At 40.2% G+C, this 25826-nt stretch overlaps 2 protein-coding genes across 3 annotated transcripts in view; one reads left to right on the top strand and one right to left on the bottom strand.

Annotated features, from left to right (window-relative positions):
* adam10a (ADAM metallopeptidase domain 10a) overlaps positions 1 to 11808 on the top strand; it is a 40002-nt gene extending 28194 nt beyond the window's left edge. The window contains exons 9-16 of the mRNA XM_086287120.1: positions 5740 to 5903; positions 6029 to 6212; positions 6324 to 6474; positions 6589 to 6772; positions 6858 to 6969; positions 7154 to 7374; positions 7506 to 7632; positions 9236 to 11808. Coding sequence (XP_086143246.1) covers positions 5740 to 5903; positions 6029 to 6212; positions 6324 to 6474; positions 6589 to 6772; positions 6858 to 6969; positions 7154 to 7374; positions 7506 to 7632; positions 9236 to 9381 — 1289 coding nt within the window. The 3' untranslated portion in view covers positions 9382 to 11808. The remainder of the gene's footprint in view (positions 1 to 5739; positions 5904 to 6028; positions 6213 to 6323; positions 6475 to 6588; positions 6773 to 6857; positions 6970 to 7153; positions 7375 to 7505; positions 7633 to 9235) is intronic.
* A 547-nt stretch (positions 11809 to 12355) lies between these two features.
* On the bottom strand, positions 12356 to 24656 carry lipca (lipase, hepatic a). 2 transcript variants are annotated; one of them, XM_086287136.1, is made up of 9 exons: positions 24341 to 24656; positions 22087 to 22271; positions 20029 to 20208; positions 19792 to 19909; positions 19457 to 19690; positions 17888 to 18130; positions 15204 to 15318; positions 14593 to 14811; positions 12356 to 12658 (listed from the first exon to the last, which is right to left on the bottom strand). In XM_086287136.1, the coding sequence occupies exons 1-9, from the start codon at positions 24420 to 24422 to the stop codon at positions 12544 to 12546; spliced, it is 1491 nt and encodes a 496-aa protein (XP_086143262.1). In that variant the 5' UTR covers positions 24423 to 24656; the 3' UTR covers positions 12356 to 12543. The 2 variants fall into 2 exon arrangements, with proteins under 2 accessions (XP_086143262.1, XP_086143273.1); XM_086287147.1 differs by having other exon boundaries at positions 22087 to 22265; positions 24341 to 24654.
* Between the last annotated feature and the right edge of the window lie 1170 nt (positions 24657 to 25826).

The raw sequence follows: 25826 nt of genomic DNA, 5'->3' as shown, positions 1-25826 counted from the left end.
CAAGAGGCTCTATGGCCAGAGCGAATAGAAGGGGCGATAAGGGGCAGCCCTGCATAACTCCCCTATGAGTGTTGAAGTAATCAGACCTAAGTCCATTAGTCAGGACTGCTGCCTGTGGATTATTGTAGATAACTTTGACCCATTTTATAAAATTCTCCCCTAAGCCGAATTTGCCCAGAGTATACAACAAATAAGACCACTCAATTCTGTCAAATGCTTTCTCCGCATCGAGAGAAAGCACCAGGCTGTCAATAGATTTTTGCTTGAAAGCTACAATAGCGTTCAGTAAGCGTCTAACATTGGTGGCTGAGTTTCGACCCTTTATAAAGCCTGTCTGGTCCTCCCTTATCAGCACAGGTAAAAAATTTTCTAAGCGGGTGGCCAGAATTTTAGAAAGCAGTTTCCTATCTACATTCAAGAGGGCTATAGGTCTATAGGATCCGCACAAATCAGGACACTTCCCTTTCTTTAGAATTAGGGAAATGTTGGCTTCCTTCAGTGTCTGCGGGAATTCACCCGTAATGAAGGAGTGGTTGAACATATCAAGAAGCGGTTCCACAATAATATCCCGAAACTGTTTATAAAATTCACAACAGAAGCCATCAGGCCCTGGCGACTTTCCACTTCGCAGTGATTTAATAGCCTTAAACACTTCGGTCTTAGTTATAGGGCTGTTAAGGGCAGTCTTCTGTTCCTCTGACAAATTTGGTAAGTCGAATTGGGTGAAGAAATTATGCATCAGCTGCACCCCCTCCGGGACTTGTTGAGAAGAGTACAAGGCTTCGTAGAACTTCTTAACACAGTCATTTATCAGTTTGTTTTCATATATCTTGTGGCCACCTTCATCAGATATCGCTGCAATGGTATTCGATTCTGCGCGCTTCTTAACATAGTACGCCAGACATTTACCGGCCTTATCTCCATGCTCGTAGAACCTCTGTCTGGTGTATTTAAGTTTCTTCTCTGCATCTCTGGTAAGAAGGCAATTCAGCGCTGACCTGAGTGCGGTTATTTCTTGCCATAATGGTGGTGATGGGGAGGCAATATATGTTTTCTCCTTATCCATCAATTCGCTCTCTAAAGATTTTTGTTCCTCCATCCGTTGTCGCTTCTTTGTCGCAGAATACGAAATAATTAGGCCCCTCGCATAAGCTTTGCATGTTTCCCACAAAACAGAGGCAGTAGTAGCTGAGGGGGTGTTGATATCCAAAAACGCTTTAAATTCTGCAGAGAAGTGAGAGGTAAATTCCTCATCCTTAAGAATAATGGTATTAAGCCTCCAGTGGCGGGACCTATGAAGCGCAGCTTTAAGATCGAGATCCATGATTACCCTAGCGTGATCTGAGATGATTATACTTGTTATGTCGCACGATACTACTGAACCTAAGTCAGTTTTCGGGAGAAAAAAGTAATCAATTCTAGTTTGGGACCTATGCGGAGCCGAAAAAAATGTGTATTGCTTATCGGAGGGGTGAGTATATCTCCAAGCATCCACAAGTCCAAACTCGTCGCATAGAGCATGAAGCGCTTTGGCCTGAGGAGAAGGAGTTGCAATGCTGTGTGGAAATCTGTCCATAAGCGGATTTAACATTAAGTTGAAATCACCACCAATAATAACGGTAGAGTTAGGAAGAAATGGGGCTAATTCCAGAAACATTTTGGTAAGAAAGGTAGTTGGGTGGGCAGGTGGAAAATAAACATTCAGTTAGAGCTGGGCGATAGAACGATAACGATATGTATCGCGATATAACTTTTACTCGATAGAGAAATTAAGCTATCGCGATAGACCTCGCCGCTCTTGTCCTCTTAAAAAAAAAAAAAAAAAAAAAAAAAAAAAAGGTCAGCCAATCCAAACTAAGTAGCGCAGAGCCGAACCAATCACAGCCGCAGCGTCACGTCGCGTGACTTGTTACGTACAGCACAAGTGCCAAGCCGCACGTGTGTTTGTTTGGGAAGCAGCCAGCGGGTAATGGAGCCAGCGCATAATGGAGGACATGAGTGTGCCGACTAGAAAAATCAACCGAGCGTGACCGAAGAGAAAACAGATGATGGTTCCAATGCCGGAGAGATTGTCGAACGGAAGAGCCATAGAAGTTCCGTAGTGTGAAGGTATTTCGGCTATTTCAAGTCTGACAAAAAACAGAGTAGCGTGCACTGTAAATTGTGCCGAAAGCAAGTCTGGAAATACAATAAACTGGTGCATGTGTCACACTGCGCCACGTTATTGTTTCGGTGAAATGAATTTCTACAATACTGTTACTGTTAATTCTACTCTCTGCAGTGTTTAAATGCTTACATATACACACAGTTACTGTCCGTCCACACATACGACTCGGTTCTGCTTCTATGCCCCAGCTTTGTTTACTTTTTCCCACCGAGGCTTCTAGACTTCTGATTGGCCAACATTTCTGCACGGTTAGGAATCTAGCGCCACCTGCTGCTTTGGCATGTTCCTAGCAGCGTTTTTCTTCATTTCTGCCTTTATGTGTGGACGGGATTATTTTTTAAAACGAAAACGGAAAATCTCCGTTTTCAAAAATACCCGTGTACGTGTGGACGTAGCCTCAGTGTCTGACTGGAAGCGCTAATTCGTCATTCAGCTTTTGTCAGACTAAAGTAACTGTTAAAACTGTTTGAAAAGCTCAGCTATACAACAAGGAGAGATTGAGAATTTCCTTTTAGTTCTCAGTTTATTTGATATTGACAAAAGTTAGTCAGTTTTGTCTGTTATTCTGTAAAACAAACTAAGATTTATTTTTAGAATTAATATTTTGTTTCTAAGTGGAATTGACAAATTAGTCTGTTTCGTTTGTTCTATTTTGAAACTTAAACGCTTTAGCGGCTGCCTTTTGTGTAGTTTGCAATATTTGCCTTTATTTATCTGAAAAAGTCTCATGTTCCTTAAGTACATCTACCCTGTTGAACTTATTATGGGAAATAAATATTTAAATAAAAACAAGCTGCTGATTATTTCACATTTTACTTGTGAGCAACGGCACATTTAAATCTTACAAATATAGTTATTTGGCTTATATCGTGATAGATATCGTTATCGCCTGAAATGAAAAAAACATATCGTGATATGAAAAAAATCTCATATCGCCCAGCTCTACATTCAGTAATAAGATATTTTGGCCTTGCAAAATCCCTTTGACTATCACGTAGCGGCCCTTCAGATCCTTAACGCAATCAGTTACTACAAAAGGTACATTTTTCCTAATCAACACTGCCACTCCTCTACTTCTTGTAGTGAAGGATGAAAAAAACACTTGTCCATATAATCCTTGTTGCAACTTCAAGTGTTCATTATTATCAAGATGTGTCTCTTGTAACATAGTAACATCTACACCGTCCTTTCTTAGACAAGTAAATATCTTCCTCCTCTTAATAGGGCTGTGAACCCCTCGTACATTCCAGGTGCATATTCGCAGCCTACTCATTATTAGACTTATTCATGTATCACACAAAGCATATTGAGCCAAAGGGTTCACCACACCCTGGTTGAAAAAATAAATAAATAAAATAAAAATAAAAAAGGCATGAAAGAGCTGTGTGACGGAACATTCAAAGAACAGTGATTTGGCAACAGCCCTACTAAACATGTAGGGAAAAACCAATCTCCTCCTGCCCGTCGGGAAAGCCGAAGGGCATTGCACGCGCGTAACTCACGCCTACCCATAGACGAAAACACAGTCCGTCCGGTGCCCGATGGGGTGGAAGATTTCACCTGGTCGCTTATAAGCAGCGAGGACGAAAAAAAAAAAAAGAGTCATATACGCCTAGATTCGGCAAGTACTCACACCGGTTAATTAAGGCATAGTGTGAAGAAAAGGAGTACTCCGGTGGTTACGGGGATTCAGGGCAGCGAGTCCGCGTAGGACGCAGCTGCCTCCGGTGTGTTAAATCTCTTCTCCTTGCCGTTGGCAAACAGCCTCAGTGTGGCGGGGTAGAGAAGCGCATAATCCACATTCTTCTTCCTCAGGCAGCTTTTCACCTCGTCGAAAGCCTTGCGTTTCTTGGCTACCGCCGCTGAATAATCATTAAAGAAGGAGACTTTGATCCGACTTGTTGGTTGGTTCGGCTGCGTAGCCATCACACGTTGTTTATCAGCAAAGTTGTGAAGCTTCATAATGATGGGTCTGGCGCGCTGGCTGGGGCCCGGCCTCGGTGCTAGAGAGCGGTGAGCGCGGTCTAGTTTGATCTTCCCATTTTTAGTTGTGAGCTCGAGATAGGAGGGGAGCCATGACTCCATGAAGGCGACAACATCATTTCCCTCCGTGCCCTCGGGAAGCCCGACCAGGCGAAGGTTACATCTGCGGCTGCGGTTCTCTAAATCGTCCATGTGGTCTGCCATGTCAGTTACTTGTTTTTCGAGTCGAGCCACTTTCGCCTGCAATACACCTGCCGTGTCTTCCACGCCTGAAATCCGTATCTCGGCGTCTCCCACCCGTGTCGCCAGAGCCTGGATCCGAGACGTCTGTTCACGGATTGCGGCCAGCACAGTATCAACTTTAACATCCAATAAAGTTGTAATGCTGTCAGTTATCTTACTCAGAGCCGCAAGGATATTCGGGTCGATATCACTCCCAGTTTCCTCAGCGTCAGCGGAGATTTCTGTGTCGCTGGCGTTAGCTTCTTCAGGCTCAGCCGCCATAGGACCCACAATGTCGCTAGCCTGCACAACCGGAGCTGTCTTTTTCTTAGACCTGACGTTAGGCATTTTAGAAAAATAGTCGTCCAGACTCATTATAGAGTTACTCCCACGCACATTTGTAACGTTTCACCAGGTGAACACGTATTTTAGACGGATAATCGGGGGACCTCACCGGAGCACAGCGAGACGGGTGTTCGCGCTACGACGCCATCTTGCCAACCCTCGATTCACTGTTTTAGTTGCCACGTTTTCACGTAATGTTTTATTTATAGCATTTTTTAACTCGTATTCTTTGCTGAGCGAATACCTTTCATATGTGCAAGCTGTCAAACCATACCAACATCAGGAATGAAGCCCAGATGTAAAGTAACAGCAGCACAGACTGTTGCATTCATGTGTGTATTCGGTTGGTGATGCAGAAAATATAAAAATGTTGTTTTTGCTTGATTCTAATCTGCTGCTAAGTCGCCTTTGACACTGCTGGAATTGCAGCTGCTAAAACACAGAACGCAAGAATGCCTGTTTAAAAGTAAAATAATTTTCACTTTGATCTGTGATTTCCACGTTTCCTTTATTAGGCTATGGGATAAAGAAATGTAATATTTAAATATATACACTTTAAAATTTCAGCGCTGTCACATTAAAAATAAACTGCAGCAGTGAGAGCGCATTTGGCTTTAAAATAATTAACTTAAAATGAAATGTTTATTTTATTGCTCTGTGGACTGAATTCCCAGTTTAATTATTTTCTGCAGCATTAATTTTGTGTCTTATTTACAACAGGATTGCATTTTAATGTTGTTTTCTATTCTCTTTACATATTTAGCAGTGTTTTATCATCATCATCATTAAAGTGTTTCTGACTGGAGTAGGCAGAACTCATATGGGTCATTTTGTACAGATTAAGAATTATGATGGGCTTCTAAACATGCTCAGAAGGCCTGGTTCAACAGAACGTTGATAACCACTGTTGAGATGCACATTATCTCCAACTGGACTTTTAGGTTTTGTCTAGCAAGCAAATTCAAACAAATCCTGGCTGTGTTTGACCTGTTAATGCATCGCACCCTTTGTTTTTACCGCAGGAAGCTCCGGGGGAATTTGTGAGAAGAACAGAAAATACTCAGATGGAAGGACAAAGTCTCTGAACACTGGTATCATCACAGTGCAGAACTATGGCTCACATGTCCCCCCCAAGGTGTCACACATCACCTTCGCTCATGAGGTCGGACACAACTTTGGCTCACCTGTAAGTACTATTATTTAAATCCCAGCCTTTGCCAGTAGCCTACTTTCTCTTGCCAAGCTGTATTTATTCTGTGGAACTTTCTCAGAGCTCTGCTGTTTCTCTTTTGCTTGCCTACTATTTCACAGCATGACTCTGGTAGCGTATGCACCCCTGGAGAGTCTAAGGAGCAAGGACAAAAGGAGAGAGGGAACTACATTATGTATGCCAGAGCCACATCAGGGGACAGGCTCAACAATAACAAGTTCTCAAGCTGCAGCATCGGGAATATAACCGCTGTTCTACAAAAGAAAAGAGATAGCTGTTTTGTTGGTAAATTCTCTTATGTGATCAAATAAATAAAAGGATTTTGTTATCTGTGTGTGAGTGAGTGAGAGAGAGAGAGAGAGATGCTCTTTCAGTCTGTTGTTTCTGTGTGTACAGAGTCTGGCCATCCTATCTGTGGTAATGGTCTGGTGGAAGAGGGAGAGCAGTGTGACTGTGGCTACCAAGACCAGTGTAAAGACAACTGTTGCTTTAGTGCAGATTCAGGGGATGGCGAAAAGTGCAAACTTAGACCCGGCAAAATCTGCAGGTAAGATTTTGTGATGAACTGTTGATTGTGGTATTAGTGAGCACAGAACACAGCTGTGAACAGGGCAGCATTTGTTTGACTTTTGGTTGCATGGTTTTCATTGTTTTTACGCAGTCCCAGCCAAGGCCCATGTTGCACAGGAGAATGTACTTTCAAGACCAATAATGAGGTGTGCAGACCAGATTCTGAGTGTGCCAATGAGGGCAGGTGTGGTGGAAATACTGCTCTATGTCCTGCCTCACAGCCAAAGGAGAATTTCACCTTTTGTCATAAAGATACACAAGTTTGCATCAATGGGGTATGCTCATATAATCGGCTTCGTGTCTTGTTTTCCCGCTTTGTGAGTTTGTATCATAAGTTAAAGTTTTTGTTTTTTGAAATAGGCCTGCACTGGTTCTGTCTGTGCAAAGCACAATCTGGAGGTATGTAGCTGTGCTAAGGAGGATGGCAAGGATGAGGCTACTGACCTGTGCCATGTGTGCTGCCAGGAGAAAAGTGAGTGTCTGATTGTTCACATGTCAAAATGTACACTAAGTATAGTCATTTAAAACTAGAATTATCTGACGTATAGCATAAGTGACTGTTGGTTTTAATGTTTGCTTTTAGTCATGAGAACATCTTTACGATTAAAACATTTTCTTGGTAATACAGATGTCACTTACTTTCTTTCTACCCTCAGTGAATCCCAGCACCTGCAGCAGCACAGGGTCACAGAGATGGGCCCAGTATTTCAGTGGGAAAGTGGTGACGCTGCAGCCTGGCTCACCCTGCAATGACTTCAAGGGATACTGCGATGTGTTCAATAAGTGTCGCCTGGTGGATGCAGACGGGCCTCTTGCAAGGCTAAAGAAAGCCATCTTTAATCCTGATTTCTATAACAGTATTGCAGACTGGATAGTGGTGAGTGTCTCAGTGTGGGAGTGTATATAGTGACAAAGATTTGTCAACATGGTGACAAACACACATAGCTAATATTTTTAGTGATTCTTGTCTGTGCTTAAATATTTTTTATTACATTCTGTGTCATTCAGGCCTACTGGTGGGCAGTGCTGTTGATGGGTGTTGCTCTCATCATGCTAATGGTTGGCTTCATCAAGGTCTGCAGTGTCCACACACCCAGTAGCAACCCCAAGCTTCCTCCACGCAAGCATGTATCTGGTACGTATCTAAACCAGGGCTCTGCAAAAAAAGGAAACTGTGATGTAATCTGTGGCCTGTTGTGGGTTAAAGAAAAACTAATTTTGGAGTGAGGGAGAGAAGGGAAATTAGATATTAAAAAAGTTTGTTTACTTTCATTTTGGATATCAAACTCCATACTGGTTCTATTTGTAAGATTTAGTCAATTTCATCACATCAAGGATTCCAGCACATGTCCATGTTAATGAGCAGATGGGCCGTGACTTCTAGTTCATTCAAATCAGGGTTTTCTTTTCTTCTAACTTTAGCCTATTTGTGACAAATTAATCTTCGGACTTCTAAAATCTCAAGTATTTCCTTTTTTAAGAATCCCATTGCAAAGTACAGTTTAACTTGATTAGGTCATCCACCGCAGAGGTTTTTCCCTCTTGTTGTAAAACCTTATAGCATGAAAAAAATTTACGCTAGTTTCTTTTCTTTGTAAGGATTTCTCTTTATTCTCAGAGGATGTATATTTTTTTTCTCATACATTTTGTATTTTAACCATTTAATTTTTTATTTAATAATTTTAAACAAAAAGTATTTTTTTAAACAAAAAAATGTATATACATCATTGAGAAAAAAAATGTTTTTTTCAATAATGCATATAATACATTTTGCAAGTATACTAACAGTTCATCTGTATGTAACTCAGTTTATATTTACATGTTTTAGTAGGCCATGGCCATGAATGTCATGGTAATTTGAGACTTTTAAGGAGTTTAGAAAAAATCCAAAATTGATTCAGTGTCTGTAGGATCAAAAATATACACCCTCCACAACATTTAATTAAATGTCCCTTAGTCAAACCAAACTTTGCCAAGACTGGTCACATATCCAGTCAGAATTATGCCAAAAGCATCGGGTTGAGGTGCAACTTGCTAAGGGATATTCCCATGTATGGATCCCTGTATGGATTAGAGAAAATCCCAAACAAATTTAAACTTTTGCATCTAATTCTTGTGTTTTAAATAATTAAAGATGTATGATGCACAGTTATTCCACCCTGGAAAATGAACAGTTCAGAGAAATCAAATCCCTAAATTACCAGGACTTTCATGTTCATGATATGTGTGTGTGTATGGGTATTAACATCTTTGTGGGGACCAAAAATTGGAATTTACTATACTTGTGGGGACCGACAGCCCTTGTGGGGACCACCACAAGGCACGAAAGCATTTTTGAGACTCAAAATATGGTTTTAGAGTCAGGGTTACAATTGGGTTATGGTTAGGTTTAGGGTAAGGGTCAGGGTTAGGCATTCATTTTTGATGGTTAGGGTAAGTGGCTAGGGAAAGCATTATGTCAATGAGATGTCCCCCACAAGGATATAAATATGCACAAGTGTGTGTATGTATGTGTATAAACTTCCACAACTGTGGATTACTGAATGCATATTTAGGTTAAAGAGAAGAGATGGCTGAATAGCAAGGTGCTAAGAAATACTTTGTAGTCCAACATGATTACCTTATCATGTAATAGTCACTTCTACTGTGGGCATTTCTAACAATATAAATGGTAGTAGCATTAATTTGCAGCATTCACTGTATTTCTTTAAGTTAATTGAGATGTCCATTTCCTGTAGACACCCTGAATACTCTGAGACGGCGGCCCCCAGCATCACAGGGCCAGCGCCAAGCTCAGGGCCAGCGCCAAGCCCAGGGCCAGCGCCAGCAGCGTCAGCAGCGTCAACAAAGAGAGCAGTATCAAATGGGACTGTTGAGACAATGAGGCAAAAGTCCGCTTGTTGCCTTGGTTCTTCTTCGTGCCTACAATCGGAGCACCTTACTCCAAAGAGTTACCTTTACCACTTATTGCAGAATTCTGAGAACTTGCAACTGAAACCTTTTTACTGGACAAAACCTGATGTATTTTTGGGTCTAACAAACTCACTCACCTCTGCTCTAAGAGCAAGACTAGCAGTGGTTCACTTAGCTTTTATAGGAAATACATTTTTCCAAGGATGAACGGGGGAGAAATTTACTGATCTCCGTTATTTAATCTTAATCTTGTTTCTTTTTTTTTCTTTTTTTTAAACCTTTGAATTTTTTTCTTTTTTGTGGAGGAGAGAAAAGCAAATTTATTAGTTTTTCACAAATTTCTGCTGCCAATCAAAAACAGATCTGAGACTTTGTGTTTGAAAAGAACCTGTTTTTCTTTTGCCAATGTGACTTTTTCCCCCCAATACATATAATATTTTTTTTGTAAGGCATACTTCTGTTCCTTCTGTGTGCAAATATATAAATGTTGAGGTCGTTTTGTCTTTTGTTTCACATGAATTTATTTTTCTTTGAATGGAGATCGTTCACTGTTTTAATTCATCTTCTCAGGATCAATAAAATGACAGAATACAAGTGTAAAGACGACTGCTTACAGATGTCTGGGTAGAGTCTCTTCTGGCTCAGGCCTACAGGTCACGTAAGCTGCCATCCAAGGCAGAGGACAGGACTGGAAGAATGTATATAAATGAGCTCGATAAGACCAGTCAGTCATCTGGTGGTCTGAATTTGTGTATTTGTAGTTGTGATATGGTTTGCAGATGTGTTTACAACAAAATACTTGAGGTGGAATTGAATGACGAGAAAATAGCTTTTGTTAAACTGATTGTATCACACTTGTATTCTGTAATAACTCTTTTTACCTGACTGGTTGCTTTGACTCTGAGCGGTGAAACAACCACTTTGTGCTACATTCAGAAAAGTGAAAGCTAAACCAGAATGCGTTAAACCAAACAATACAAGTGTACAGAACTGATTAGAGGAGAGAGAAGTCCTGGTTTGACTGTCGTGTCTTTTAACTCTTGTCATCTGTCCATCTTTTCACACATTAGCAGTTGTTAAAGACAAAGTAAAACCACTCAAATGCAGTCAGACCTTTATACCCAGATAAGGAACCTGTCCGGGTTTATATGTGGTTTGTTTTTTGTTTTTTCTTTGTTTTTTTGCTTTTAATGCTTTTTAATGCAGTTGAGATTGTTTCTATTGTGCATGGAGTTGGGAAGTCTAGCGATTCTAATTGTATTATTGCTTTGTTGCTGCTGTTAACAGATCTTTATCAGAGTGAACAATCACATCGCATCAGCCATCCACTACTGTTCTGTCCTTCTTTTTGCTACTGATTGGGGATTTTGTTAACCTTTGTTACTCCCTTTGGTTTTGTGTGATTACATTAAATATGTGCCTACTCGGAGCAGTGTGACTGAAGTTGATGTACAAGTGTCAGCAATCGTTACTGAAGACTGAAACGATGTCTGTGTGATGCAACTTAGAGCATAGCCTTGCCTGATTGTAGACACTTTATCAGCCAGCACGTGAAGAATCCAATTTTGCACACAGATAAAAACCTTTTTTGGCTTAACTTGAGCAGTATTCAGTAAGTGTAATTTTAGGTTCTCTTCAGATAAATAGATACAAATGCAGAACACACACAAACATGATTTGTAGACTACATAACATATGTTTAGTAGAATAAAAGAGATGCTCCCTCAAATGAGCTCTGTTGAGCGCAACTGCAATTTAGCATTGTTTTATGTGCAAGGTGCCAGGATGTCTTACAGACCAGATTCTATGCAGAGCTTCACAGAGTTTTAACATTTGACCTTCTCAGTGAGAAATGCCTCCAGCGTGTCCTCCTGAGAGGGTACACGGAAAACCGTGTGCTGCAGCAAAGCTTGTGAACAGGCACAAATGCAATTCTTTTGCTCCCTTTTCTTATGTTCTTTGTCTTTGTGGTGCTACTAGTTATGCTTTTTGTTGGTTATGAGATTTTCTGTGGCTTTTTAAAAAAAAGCTTTTGTCTGTGTGTGAGAGAGAGAGAGACGCTTTGCTGAAACATTCGTATCTTTTTAAAAAATATATATATGTATGATGTGGATACTTGGTGTCGAGGGTTAGTACTCTGGGATTTTGTTTGTTGATGTTGCACTGAAATGTAAGCGATGTAAACAGAATCCATAATGTTATAGATTCATTACTACTGTCTGATTTAATGCGTTGTCTTTTATACTGTGCCTTCAAATTGTGTGGTTTTGTTTTCCCCCTTCTTTTGTTCTGATTCTCATCCTGCTTAATTTGAATATTTTACTACATTTGCAAAGGTGGAAATGTATAATTTCTTTTGAATTACTTGAACTGCATTAATAAAGTTGAATTTACCATATTGTTTCCCTCTTTGTCCAGTGTTAAAAGGTAGCGCCATGGATTTCTGATATTTTAAAAAAGAAACATTTTACAATTTAATTTAATGTTATTATGTTATTCAACCCACAAATGGTTCAAAGTGATGATTGGTAAGAAGATTCAAGTGTCGCACCTGATTTAGAAGAACAAGATTCAACTGCATTCGAGTTTTCAGCTGTAACAGCCTGCCCTCTGCAGTCATCACCTGGTAATTACTTGCCTTTCTTAATCTCTTAATGAGATTTTAAGACTGATTTTGTTTTCAAGCAATTATGATACAAATTCAAATAATAGATGCAAAATAGGCATCAATAGAGGGTTTTATAAACATCAATTTTCAGTTAGAATTTAGATTAGTTCCCGTTTCAGGCTTTAAAGGGTTTAGCGCTTTAACTTACAGTTCAACCTGTCAGTTGTGTTTTCATTCAACCAAAATATCTGCACATTTGTGACATGGAAAAATGTGTTAGTCCGTAGCTGGATACGAATGGACCTTTGTGCATGTGTAGAAAAATAAACCCACCTAATGACATGATAGAAAAGAACAGTATATTTATTCAGCACTTCTTTCCAGCAATTATGGTTTTCTGCGTTACTCCCTGAATGTACACAACTTCCCTTCAAGGAGGGAGAATTTTATCGCATTCGTTGTTGTTTTCAAGGGCCATTCAACTGATATCTTCAGTTAGATCTTCAGCGAGTGACCCACACAAGTCTATAAGTTGTCCTTTCTTCTGGGCCTTTTTGGTCTCTCTTCCTTACAGCGTACAAACACCATGTCTTCTGACGCTTCCATTTGTCTCTCGTTTGTCATGGAACAGAAAGATGTCCTGGAAAACAGAGACGGTGTCGTTAACACGCTGCGATTAAACAGAAAGAGTGAGTGCAGGAGTAAAGATTAACCAGTCTGTGTATGGGAAACAACCCACTAGATGGCATCAGCAGTCTGTAATGGTCTCAAGTGTGTTCTTTATACGATTGTAGCATCTTTACCTTACAATATGAAGCACCTTGAGCCAACTGTTGTTACAATTTGGTGCTATTTCATTAAAACTGAACTGAATTAATATAATTCAGTATCAGTAATATTACTCGTCTTAGCACTATTGTACAATTTGAGACAACTGTACTTGACTTTCTTTCCTGTTTATCCCATTTTCAGCTCTATTAAATATCACAGTGTGATTTTTATTTTATATTTGGAAATATCATATATGCTCATATATATGTGCTTTGAATGTGATACGAAAAACTGCAGGGTCAACAGAGGTCATCTGTGATGCCACCAATGCAAGTTAAAACTTTACAATGCAAAGAGAAAAAACCCCAAACACCATCCAAAACACAGCAGCTTTCTTTGGGTCAAAGCTCATTTGAATGTGTACAGAGTGGGAATGTGAAGATATTTTGGAAATCATGGACACTGTGTCCTCCGATAGATGCAACAGTAAAAGGACTGGTACTTACATTGCACTCTCTTACTCTATTTGAGCACTCAAAGTACTTTCTAGCCACAAGCCTTAATCACCATTTTCTATGCCTAATTGCTTTTAAAGTGATTTAACCTAACACATAGATGCAGCAGGGGCAGCTCAGGGCTCAGCATCTTGCCCAGGGAAACACTGACACGCAGACTAAAACCACTGACCTTCCAATTAGTAGACAACCTGCTCTTCCTCCTGAGCCACAGCTGTAACGTGCTAATCCGTGAAGGCCCCATTAATGCTGAATGACACATATATTCAGATAGAGCCATTCAGACGTCTCTTTCAGAGAAGAGCTTTTTGCATGCAGCAAAGATAATGCTAAACCACTTTTTGACACATATTGTTGGCTGCTGTAGACTAAACTAGCCTGTCATGTCTGTCTGCAGTTAGACCTGCAACCTACAGGAAATATGTGATCTATCATGAAACAAAAAAATAATACAAAGAAAACAAACAAGCTGAAAAGTATCAATCACTAAAAAACATTTCACCTTTAAAAGTTCAGTTAATGTTCTTAGTTTTTGTCACGGCTTTTGTTGAAATGGGTTTGGACTGGATCATTGAAGCATTTGTATATGTATATGTATATATGCATGTATATATGTATATATGTATGTATGTATATACATATATATACATATATATACATACATATATATATATGCAGCAGGGGCAGCTCAGGGCTCAGCATCTTGCCCAGGGAAACACTGACACGCAGACTAAAACCACTGACCTTCCAATTAGTAGACATGTATGTATGTATATATGTATGTATGTATATACATATATATATATATATATATATATATATATGTGTGTATGTAAATAAAATCAATTTAAAAATATGTAGTTTAAAAAAATAGAAAAGGCTTCAGCAGTGTTGGAATCATGTGTGGAATAAAGCCCGGTATGATGATGAAAAGCTGTATAATTATTTGTGCTCTCCATCATTTAAGCCCTTAATTTAGGGGTGTCAAACATGAGGCTGGGGGGCAGAATTGGCACAGCTAAGACTCCAATCCGGCCTGCTGGATTTCTTTAGAAAATATGGAAGGCATAAAGGTTTTGATTTAATTATATATTTATACGTTTTACAGTTTGTTGATAATAACCTCCCCCATTCATTCTACACCAAAGTAATAGATAAACAATTAAAGACAGAACAATTCCTGTTTTTTTGGTGTCTGCTAAAGAAACTTTGGTTAAAACAAGAAAATTTACAGCAATCAAGAAAAACTTTTGGTTTTATGCTGCTAGCTCGTAAGAAACACATGTACCTCCTCTGTGTTTCGCCCGCTTTGACGCTGACTTTGCCCACATTCAGGAGTCTTTTTCTTTCCCAAGTTCTCCAAGGAATGATGGTCTGCACCTTGTCCCACACATTTTCCCACAGAGGAGATGCCTCCCAGCGTATATTGAGCAACATCAGTTCCCCCAAGTCTCTGTCCAGGGTGATCAGGAAGGTGAAGGTTTTGTTACCTGAAATCTTTTCATTGCTGGTGGAGATTTTTAAAACAGTAATCGAGAGAGACAAAGTTAGACGAGAGTTAATCACCCTGCAAAAGGCTGTTGTGGCGGCTCAGACTAGAGCGGGACAGCAGATGAGATTTCCTCTGCTAGCACTGTTTAGCCTGAGACGCTTTGATACACAGAATATGAAGGATAACACAGTTGTCAGGGAATATTGTCTTGTTTAAATTATTCATCCCATCATTGCCATTTATAGTTCTCTTTCATGCAAAGGCTTCAGTTGTTTCCATGTGTGTCAGCTGCTCTCCTTAACTTGCTTTGTAGAGCTGAGAGCCCAGCTGCATATTGCATGTGTCAAAGAGTGCTCATGTGTTCTGATTTAAACCCGATGGGGGGTTGGTGTTGGTACAGTACTCACAAGGTGATGTCCACAGCTCCACTCTCTTCTTTGGTTCCTGTGAGGGAGATCGTAAGAGAGGGCTCAACCTTCTCCGTCTGATTGATGAACTGGACCCTGAACTGGTAATGATAGACTGAAGGGTGGAAGCCAGAAACAGAAGAAGAAGAGGACACGGTTACAGAGAAACCCCCGACACAGTTTTCAGTTTTTCTTGTTAGCTTTACATTTTATCAGTCTAACATATAGGATAATAAAACATTGAAACAGGAACAGATTTTGTGTAGATAATGGCTGATTTTTGTATTCCTACCAGTCAAACAGAGGACTGGATTCATTTACTGGTGGATGTGGACTGTCTAAACAGATTTAGATGTAAGTTTTTATTCGATAGTGTGAAAAATTGGCAAAAACTGCTCTGTAATTTTTTTGATTTAGACAAAGAAAAAATGTTTTATGAGGCCAAAGTGGCCCTGATCTTTCACTTTTAACTACTAAAATCTAATTTGCTTATCCTAGGCTTATGGAGCTACAGTGGGGCAAAAAAGTATTTAGTCAGCCACCGATTGTGCAAGTTCCCCCACTTAAAATGATGACAGAGGTCAGTAATTTGCACCAGAGGTACACTTCAACTGTGAGAGACAGAATGTGAAAAAAAAATCCATGAATTCACATGGTAGGATTTGTAAAGAATTTATTCGTAAATTAGGGTGGAAAATAAGTATTTGGTCACCTCAAACAAGGAAAATCTCTGGCTCTCACAGACCTGTAACGTCTTCTGTAAGAAGCTTTTCTGTCCCCCACTCGTTACCTGTATGAATGGCACCTGTTTGAACTCATCATCTGTATAAAAGACACCTGTCCACAGCCTCAAACAGTCAGACTCCAAACTCCGCCATGGTCAAGACCAGAGAGCTTTCGAAGGACACCAGGAAAAGTATTGTAGACCTGCACCAGACTGGGAAGAGTGAATCTACAATAGGCAAGCAGCTTGGTGTGAAAAAATCAACTGTGGGAGCAATCATCAGAAAATGGAAGACATACAAGACCACTGATAATCTCCCTCGATCTGGGGCTCCACGCAAGATCTCATCCCGTGGGGTCAAAATGATCATGAGAACGGTGAGCAAAGATCCCAGAACCACACGGGGGGACCTGGTGAATGACCTGCAGAGAGCTGGGACCAAAGTAACAAAGGTCACCATCAGTAACACACTACAACGGCAGGGAATCAAATCCCGCAGTGCCAGACGTGTTCCGCTGCTGAAGCCAGTGCATGTCCAGGCCCGTCTGAAGTTTGCCAGAGAGCACATGGATGATACAGCAGAGGATTGGGAGAATGTCATGTGGTCAGATGAAACCAAAGTAGAACTTTTTGGTATAAACTCAACTCGTCGTGTTTGGAGGAAGAAGAATACTGAGTTGCATCCCAAGAACACCATACCTACCGTGAAGCATGGGGGTGGAAACATCATGCTATGGGGCTGTTTTTCTGCCAAGGGGACAGGACGACTGATCCGTGTTAAGGACAGAATGAATGGGGCCATGTATCGTGAGATTTTGAGCCAAAACCTCCTTCCATCAGTGAGAACTTTGAAGATGAAACGAGGCTGGGTCTTCCAACATGACAATGATCCAAAACACACCGCCCGGGCAACAAAGGAGTGGCTCCGTAAGAAGCATTTGAAAGTCCTGGAGTGGCCTAGCCAGTCTCCAGACCTCAACCCCATAGAAAATCTGTGGCGGGAGTTGAAAGTCCGTGTTGCTCGGCGACAGCCCCAAAACATCACTGCTCTCGAGAAGATCTGCATGGAGGAATGGGCCAAAATACCAGCTACTGTGTGTGCAAACCTGGTAAAGACCTATAGTAAACGTTTGACCTCTGTTATTGCCAACAAAGGTTATGTTACAAAGTATTGAGTTGTATTTTTGTTATTGACCAAATACTTATTTTCCACCCTGATTTACGAATAAATTCTTTACAAATCCTACCATGTGGATTCATGGATTTTTTTTTTTTTCCACATTCTGTCTCTCACAGTTGAAGTGTACCTCTGGTGCAAATTACTGACCTCTGTCATCATTTTAGGTGGGGGAACTTGCACAATCGGTGGCTGACTAAATACTTTTTTGCCCCACTGTAATGGAGTTCAATCAAGGCAGAAAACCGGGAAAATGAGGCCATCAAAGTGCAAAGTTTCTGATATTGATATTTATCTGATATTTATGTTTTCATGTCTGCAAGTTCCATTAAAACACCAAAGCTTTGTGGTTTCCAGCCCAGTTGATGGCACCAATCTAAAAGCCACCCTTTCCTACTAAAGATCTAAATTACAAATGAAATTAGTGGTTTGTAATTTCTCATTTTTTCATTCTCAAAAGAAATGAAGCTGTAAAAAGTCTAGGTCTTGTCGTAGGTTTACTTGAATAACAAATAACGACTAGAAATCTTCTTGGGATGAGATTTTATGCCATGATGACAGATGCACCGAATCCTTTCAAATCTACTGCCACTCCGCTTTAACTTAAATAAAATTTGGCCTCCTTATTTTTGTGTAATCTTGTCATCAAACTGATTTATTTTGCCTTAATAACACACGCAAAAGCTATTTATATATATTAAGTCTTTAATGGGACATATAAGTGTATCCTGTTGGTCAGTTATGACTTTTACACGGCTGTTAGGTCAAAATGACAAACCATACGTTTGTAAGGCATCCGAGACCGTGTTTTCAGGTAGAGCCTCTTGCTGGTGCCCGTGCGGACTTTCTTGATATCATAGCCGAGTGTGTTGCAGCGATTCTTCCGGCAGTCCAGACAGACGCCCTTGTCAAAGGCGCTGTTGTCGCTGCACCTGTAGGCCATGCTCTGCTTGTCTTTGTTGAGCAGAGAGTCGATGAAGAGATGGACAGAGCGCTCATGGGCACATTTCACTGTTTGCTCAAAGCCTAAGAGAAAAATAAAAATGTGGTGAAAATTTTAAACCTGCTTCTCCAAAACGACTTTGATCTGACTTTCAACGGATTGTGGAAGAGCTAAACCACGAAGCCTGACCATTATTTGTGGATCGAGTTCATTATCGCCAAATGGTGGCATCTATCAGCTCTTGCTTCTGTCACATCTCCTATAAGTGACTCATTATGTCTGACACGGCTCTGCTCTGAAGGCCGTTTCTCTGAGCAGCAGCTTGTAGCCTGAAGGCAGCTCAGCTCAGACGGATGGACAGAGAAAAAGCACGGCACATGTTGCTAATTAACTCCTGAGGATGACAGATGCTTTAATGTGGTTCTCGCTGTCATATTGTGAGGATGTGTTTAGGATTGAGAGGCAGCATAAATCCCACAGCCACTTCTGTTAGACTGCATGAAATTAAATACATCTGCCTAAACACAGAAGAAGAAACTGTCAACAAGCAGAAGAGGAATCGGCATCCTAGACGTGGCTTCTAAACCAGTGTTCTGAGGTGGCAAGGCCAATTAAGAAGAAAAAATGTTATGATAGAGCGTGCAAAGAAGGAAACCAGAAAGCCTTTAAGCAGAGAACATACTGCTCTGATTGGAGCTTTGATTTAAACCAGAGGAACCAGAAACTTGAATGCCTTTTCAAACAGGGAATGAATGCCTACTTTATGTGGACTCATCAATGCAGACATTAAATAAATAAACAAATATAATAGCTTTGGTATTCCTGATAAATATGGTCTAAATTTGTAAAAGACTGTTTGTTCAGAAAAATGTTTGTAATATTTAAGTTTCAATACAATGTTTAAAGTGGCCACTTCATTAGATACATCTGGCTAGGGTTGGATGCTGGATTCAACAAGGTGCTGGAAACATTCGGTTCATGCTGACATGATATCATCGCACAGTTGCTGGGTGCACTGTGATCATAAAGGGATGGACAATACTCAGGTAGGCTGACCCTTAGTTGGTACTAAGAAAGGCAAGAAAATATCCTCCACATGATTACATCACTAAAAGCAGCAGTTTGAACCGTGAATTCAAGGCAGGATCGATCCATGCTGTTTATATCTGAATGTCAGAGCAGAGATTGAGACTCATCAGACCAGGCAGCTTGTTGCCAGTCTTCAGCGGCAAACAGACAGCAGGATGTTCTGTTGTTCTATCCCACACTTACAGACCATAAAACACTGCAGCCTCTAAGAGGCATCACAGAGCTGCTTATTTCATGCTGCAGAAATACTATACTATAAAACAATCATGGTTATTTCTGGTGGTCGCAATTTTTAATGTGCTGTTACAGATTTATCTTACCGAGGATCCCGTACTGGGATATGTGCTCGTAAATGTTTTGCAGGTCACACCCTGGTTGGAAATCTCCTCCATTCGGGTAAAAGTCATAATGGGCCACAGCTTGCTTAATTCCCACACTGAGGCCCATACGCTCGTGGGTGAAAGTGTGGATGGCATCCACAAATTCAGCATCATCAGGAGACAGTCTGTCCGTGGGAGACATGCCTTCAAACAGCGGACCGGCTGGATCGAGCCCTGAACACACATGATATACACAAGCATTGGGTGGTTTTAGAATATTAAATGAATAAATTGCTATTTATTAAATTTAGCTATGAAAGGACTAAAAATCTCACCAGTAATTCTTCCAATCTTCTCCGGACCTGTCAGAAAGCTCCCAGCAAATCCAGAGATGTGAGCGCCGAGGCTGTAGCCAATCAAATGAGCATTTCTAAGTGGGTACTTGTAGTGCTCCTGTAGGCGATTAAAGACATGCATGATTGCTGAAACGTATGGATTTGATTATGGAATGAAAATGTATCACCTTTCAGTCCACTGACATCATAAAGATCAGTGGAGGAGTTTATTCTCACCTGAAGTGCCTGCAGTAGGTGAGCTATGTCTTTTCCAACAGTGCGGGTTTTCTGTACTGCGATTGGATAGTGCTGCTGAGCCAGCGACAGCCAGTCTGTAAGCACCACATTTGCATCTATCAGGTTTGTCCTCACAGCCGTGGCTAACCTCATCACCCAGCTCTCCATTATGCCATCCACCTTCACAACAGCAAAACTAAGCATTAAAAAAACAGCTTCTTACTTTTAAAGTGTTAATATGTGCTGTCCACAGTACAGTCCTGTGCATAGTTCAGTTCGGCAAAAATGAGAGAAACTGCAGTGACTCTGTTACTTAACTAAAGGATTTTTCCTCATGAACCGTTACAAACTGTTGATTTTTCACTTTTCCCCACCCATCATATATTGGCATCATCTTTGTGTTTATGGAGGGTTTTTTCTTTCTTATTTCCCTTTTTGAATTCTTAGTATGTGGGATTGGGGTTTCTGTTTGGTTCTCATTTGCTGAGCTAGTGTTTGTTGGCTTTTATGGAGTCTTAATTCTCATGGTATTTTTGAATTCTGGTTCTTATTTTTGAGCACTTGTCACAAGTTTCTTTTTTAGTGATTTGTAGTTCTTGTGAAATTAGTGAGTTCTGTTTTGTGTTTTGCTTCTGTTTGTTATTCTTCACCAGTATTCCAGTCTGTGTCCCCTCTGTCTCGTTCATGTCCTCGTGTCTTCACGTGTCATCCTTCACTGTCTCTTATGCTTCTCCAGTTCCAGCTGCCTTTAGTCTGAAGCTAAATGTTTCTTTGTTTTTCCCGTGTCTTCAAAATGTTGTCCCATTGAATGAGTTCATTCATGTTCCGTATTTATCTTTCATGTTTCACTGTAAAAGTGATTGTTGTTCCTTTTCTGTTTTCATTTCTATATCACTTATGATTCAGTGTTTTATTGTCACCACCTGTGTTGATTACGCTCACCTGTGTCTTGTTCCCCATGCGTCTCTAATCTCCAGCTAATCCTCAGTGTCTCCTGTCCTCCCTTTGTCAAACTGACTGTCTGACATCTGGGACCCTATTCTCAGACTATGGAAGTTTGTTTCTGCCACAGACAAAAACATTTTTTGCCATCCATAAGTCAGAATTTTAGGTTATTTTCTAAAAAAAAAAAATCTTTAAATTGAAAATCAAACTTGAAATTTTGCTTTTATACCATGACTGTGAAACATATACTATATGGTTTCACTCTAAATAAAATCAGGCTACCTCATACGGGGAGGCATAACAAACTACAGGGTGACTAAGAGGGTTCAACCTCAGCCAAGGCCTGCTTCCTGTTTTGCAGTTTAGGAATAGGTGACCTGCATGTGCACAAGAATGTAACAGCTTCCTTTTATCTGCCATCCTCCACCTCTCCTGCAGCATTCACCAACTTCAGCTTGGTGTTGAAATCTCGCTGACAGATAAATATGATACAGATTGTTTTGTGAATGGGAATTACAGCAAGGAGTTTTTATGTATTTTGGCAGGTGTTCTTAAGTCTGTTTGTGGACAAATATTTTCACTGTTATAGAGACAGCTTTATAGTTGTGTAACCGAGATCAAAATGTTCCATACTCCAAAGAGAAAAGGGCAGTCAAAGTTCAGTGGGGTCAAGAGAGTCATGGCACTAGCACCCCACCCCTTTTTAATGTACGTTTCTCTGTGTTAGCCCTGCAAGAGGCTGGCGACCTATTCAAGATGTGCCCCTCCTCTCGCCTTTTGACCACTGGGATAGCCCCCCCCAACAACCCTGAACTGGATAAGCAAAAAAAAGGTTGAATGATGGATAATGTACGTATAAATCTCTACCAAAACTTTAGTAATCTTGAGTTGTGACGGGTGTGGTCTGGGAACTAACTGCTATTGTGGCTGACATGATCCGATCCAAAATTTAATTACATTTCAGTGCAGATCCACGTGTCTACCTCATGGTGTGTTTTTTCAACATGTTTCAGCCTTTTGAAGACGTTTCCCTCCCTGTAGTCAAGTTCCATGTTTAGTATCCAGTGGCTTAAGTCAGCGAAGCGTAAAGAGAGAAAAGGGAGTTGACCTTACCGACCACCCATGAGTGATGATGATGAGGGGATTACTGCTGTTGAAGCCACAGGAGGTGAGAGTGTGCAGCTGCAGAGGGTCCAGCGTGCAGGTGTCCTCACCTCCTAAAAACAGCCTAAAGACTGAACTGCTGACATATAGCTCTTTCTCCCTCAGGACATCCCTCTGCTCTGTCCCCACTGCACCTCAGAAATCAAATAACGGATGGATTGTCTGTTAGAAACGAGTACTTTACAGAACACGATGGTTATGCTTACAGAATAATTACAAATGATGAATGGAAATGTGTCAATTTGATAACACTGAGTGTGTTTTGATGCATTAATGTAAGTATTTGAGTGAGTAAACGTGGAGAAATTAGGACAGTCAGTTCCTGCTGAGGCTCCATTGGACTGGAGACTAACTAACGCCCAATCAGAAGCCCTTTGCTGTGAGTCCAGGTCATACAGACCTCGCTGGCATCTGCTCACAGACATCACTTCACAACAAGTCCCATCGGATGAATCTCTGCCAGACTCTTCTATCATTTGTTACGTAAACTCCTCCTCCCTCAACATGTTTAAAACCACAGCCAATAATGCCAAAAACCAAGGCGCCTGTAAACACCCAGCAATGCAGCTGCCTTCATACAAGTTCTGGTTCCTGATGTGAAGCCCAAATCGTCTTAGCAAGAAAAGTAAAAGAACATCCAGCCATCATTTATCATCATTTGCTTTGGTGTGTCTCTTCAGTGACTGTTTATCGACACGATCAGTGAAAACAGTCTGACTCATTAGTAACAGAACACAAACAAACCCTAACCCAGAAATTTGTACAAGAACTGTGTTTACTTTGCAAATCAGTCATGGTATCTATCACAGCGCATAATTAAAAAAAACATATTTGTAAATGGGGCATGAAGTCTGTCATAAGCCCACATTTAAAGACCCAGTAAAAACACCGACACTAAAGACTGAGATGGAGAAAATAATGGCAAACCTAAAGGAATATGATTTATTTATTTATTTATTTATTTATATTTATTTATGTAGCGCCAAATCACAACAACAGTTACCTCAAGTAGCTTTGTATTGTGAGGTAAACACCCTACAATAATACAAGGAAATCTGATCTGAGTTAAAATCTCCAGTAACTTTTCCTTTTTGCGCACGTTTTAATGATTTCGTTGTAGGACTTTTTAAAATAATGACAATCATCAATAAGGTGTGAACGCATCCTTTACGAGCTTTCAAATAGTTGAGATTTTGTAGAAAAAAGGCTGGGTTTTAAGATGCTAAATATTTTATTTTATTTAAAAAAGTATTTAAAAGTTCAAAACAACAAGTTCAACTTAACAAGATCTGACAGCTGTTTCAGTTTTTAAGTCTCTCTCTGGATGAACGCCATTCACCCAGATATCCACGTGGTGGAGAAAAGGCTAACAGCTTTGTAAAATCTCCCATAGATGTTAAAAAAGCATGATTCATATTTTTATATTCATCAAATCATTTGGTGGCCTGTTTTTCCCCCAGACACTGGGGGCACTGGCAATCTTGAAAGGACCGATTGCATGAAAAATGTTTTATCACAGGATAAACGTGAAAGCTCAGAACAGCTTTATACCGATTTGAAGTGACTCTTCACTGTAAGGGAACAAGGGAAACGCACACACACGCACACTGTTTGTGTTTCTCCGCTTACTTGTTGCTCATCTGTGGAATCTTAATGTAACTTTTAAATGTAATTGTTCATATGAATTAGTAAAAATAAACATACAGCCTGAAGCAGCTGGACTGAAACTTGGTTAAAATTTCACTTTACAAGACATGAATTTGCTTTCAGCTGCTTCCTGATGTACACGGGGTAGCCATGACAGGTAGCTCCACATGTCTAATTTATCTGTGTTTCTATGTCGGCCCCCTCTGTGATCCATTTGTGTCTCCTCCTGGGACCAAATCGGGGAGCTTTTGCTTTTTAGGCAAAATACTACTCTGTGGAACCACATCTTTATAACTATCTACTGTGAGGCTAAATAAACAGTAAAGATTGTTTTAAAGATTGTCTTTAGAAAGAGATACTTTGGGAAATTATGTGTATACTTCTGCGGTGTACAGATTGGCTAGTTTCGGTGTGAGTCTCATTGCAAACACTTTCCTCAGCATGAATTCACAGCATGAACTATAGTTAAATTTAGTGCTTGTTAAAGATTTTGATAGCATCAATCAATCTGTGCATAAATCACAGAAGCGAAGGCAAAGCATGATATTTCACTTACCTGCTCTGATTCCTTTGATTTTCTTTCCCTCACTGAGGTGATAGATTAAAAGCAAACACCACAAGACTTTGACCACAAACATGCCGTCAGCTTGGTAGGTCCTTTTGGCCACGCTTAGAAAATCTTCAGCGTGTGCTGTGGATTTTAAAGGTGAGAACCTTTTGTCTGCAGATGTAGGAGCTGTTTTTAAGGAAGCCTCATTTCTGTCCTGAGGATTGAAATCAGATTATTTTACCGAACTCTAAAGAGAAAGAGAGGGGACACCAGGAGCAATGGTTCGTGGATAAGGGGGATTTATTCTTATCCTGATTGGCTGGGGGCTGGATCGTGTACATTGTGAAAGAGCAGAGGTATGATAGGCAGGGGATGTGGTACGATGTGCTGTGACCTTGGATCCTCAATCGAGACCCTTTCCAGGTACCAGGGTAGAGGTACAGAATATGTACTTTTTATGTAGCTTTTATAGAACTATGTGTTATTGGCTAAAGACATGACATGGATTAGATGTGGACTATTACCGCATTGCTTAAACCCATGTTTAAACAGTTGACGAAGAGCACTCTGTGTACCCAGGGCACACAGTGGATCAATACTGCACACAAAATTTTCTTAACGTCCCACAGAGTGGGTAAAAAATACAACCGCAGGCATTTGTTTTCATTTAGTAATATTGGGTATTAACAAAATAGTATAGCGTCTGAATCATATTTTCTTCAGTTTTAAGCTACTGTTTTTGTTTTCTTCCTTTTAATGCGTACACAGTCTTCACTTCTGATTTCTGTTTATAATCTCTGCATTATAAAGAAGTGTATTTGTATTTTGTTTGTCTTTTTTATTAAAAACTCTACGTAATATCTCTTTCAAAATAAATTTTAACATTTGCTTGATTCAGTACTTTTATATTAACAATGAATCATATTATTGTGTGTGCAGTGGTATCAGGCTTATATTTTGGTGTCTTTGTATCTGTTGTCTTTCTGTCCGATATTAGTAAAAAAAAAAAAAGTTTTGGGTTTGCTCATTGCTTTGAGGAAAAGTAAGCAAATAAATAAATGTAGTTTTATTTATATGGCACAAATCAGAACAACAGCAGCCTCAATGCATATTATATTGTAAGGTAAGGTGTTTGGTATATTAACCTTACTATTAAACACTCTCTATACCTGTTCTGAACAGCAGCTATATTTAAAGCTGAGGTTTGTTTAATACATGATGTCGCCTGACACACTTTCAGACAGCAAACTTGATGACCCTGCTCTTTGCCAAGGATTGTGTACATCCATGCCTTCTTCACGTGTGTGCACACAGTTTTAGCAGGCAAGGACTGCCTTTGTGATGGTACTTTAAAAATTTACATACAGATGAGGGAAACATGGTGACAGCATAAAGACTGACGGGGAATCAAAGCTGCCATAAACACTTAATCTAGATCACAGCATGCAGCAGGCTCGGGTAGTGAGAGGCTGCTTTCTGAGGAAAAACCACT

This window comes from Aulonocara sp. 'chitande type north' Nkhata Bay, linkage group LG1 (genome assembly GCF_057382095.1).
Source record: "Aulonocara sp. 'chitande type north' Nkhata Bay isolate Kocher_YH1m ecotype deep benthic linkage group LG1, A_spYH_male_GT1.1, whole genome shotgun sequence".
Lineage (NCBI taxonomy): Eukaryota > Metazoa > Chordata > Actinopteri > Cichliformes > Cichlidae > Aulonocara > Aulonocara sp. 'chitande type north' Nkhata Bay.
The sequence above is the reverse complement of the archived record's forward strand: the minus strand, read 5'-3'. Positions and strand labels throughout refer to the sequence as shown.

What these genes read in the sequence shown, in the direction of transcription:
- lipca (XM_086287136.1), bottom strand. Translation starts at nt 24,422, where the DNA reads ATGTTTGTGGTCAAAGTCTTGTGGTGTTTGCTTTTAATCTATCACCTC. An exon ending in ATCCCAGTACGGGATCCTCG is followed by an intron (nt 18,131 to 19,456) that starts GTAAGATAAATC and finishes TTTTTCTCTTAG; the next exon opens with GCTTTGAGCAAACAGTGAAA. An exon ending in GTCTCGGATGCCTTACAAAC is followed by an intron (nt 15,319 to 17,887) that starts GTATGGTTTGTC and finishes TCCACCCTTCAG; the next exon opens with TCTATCATTACCAGTTCAGG.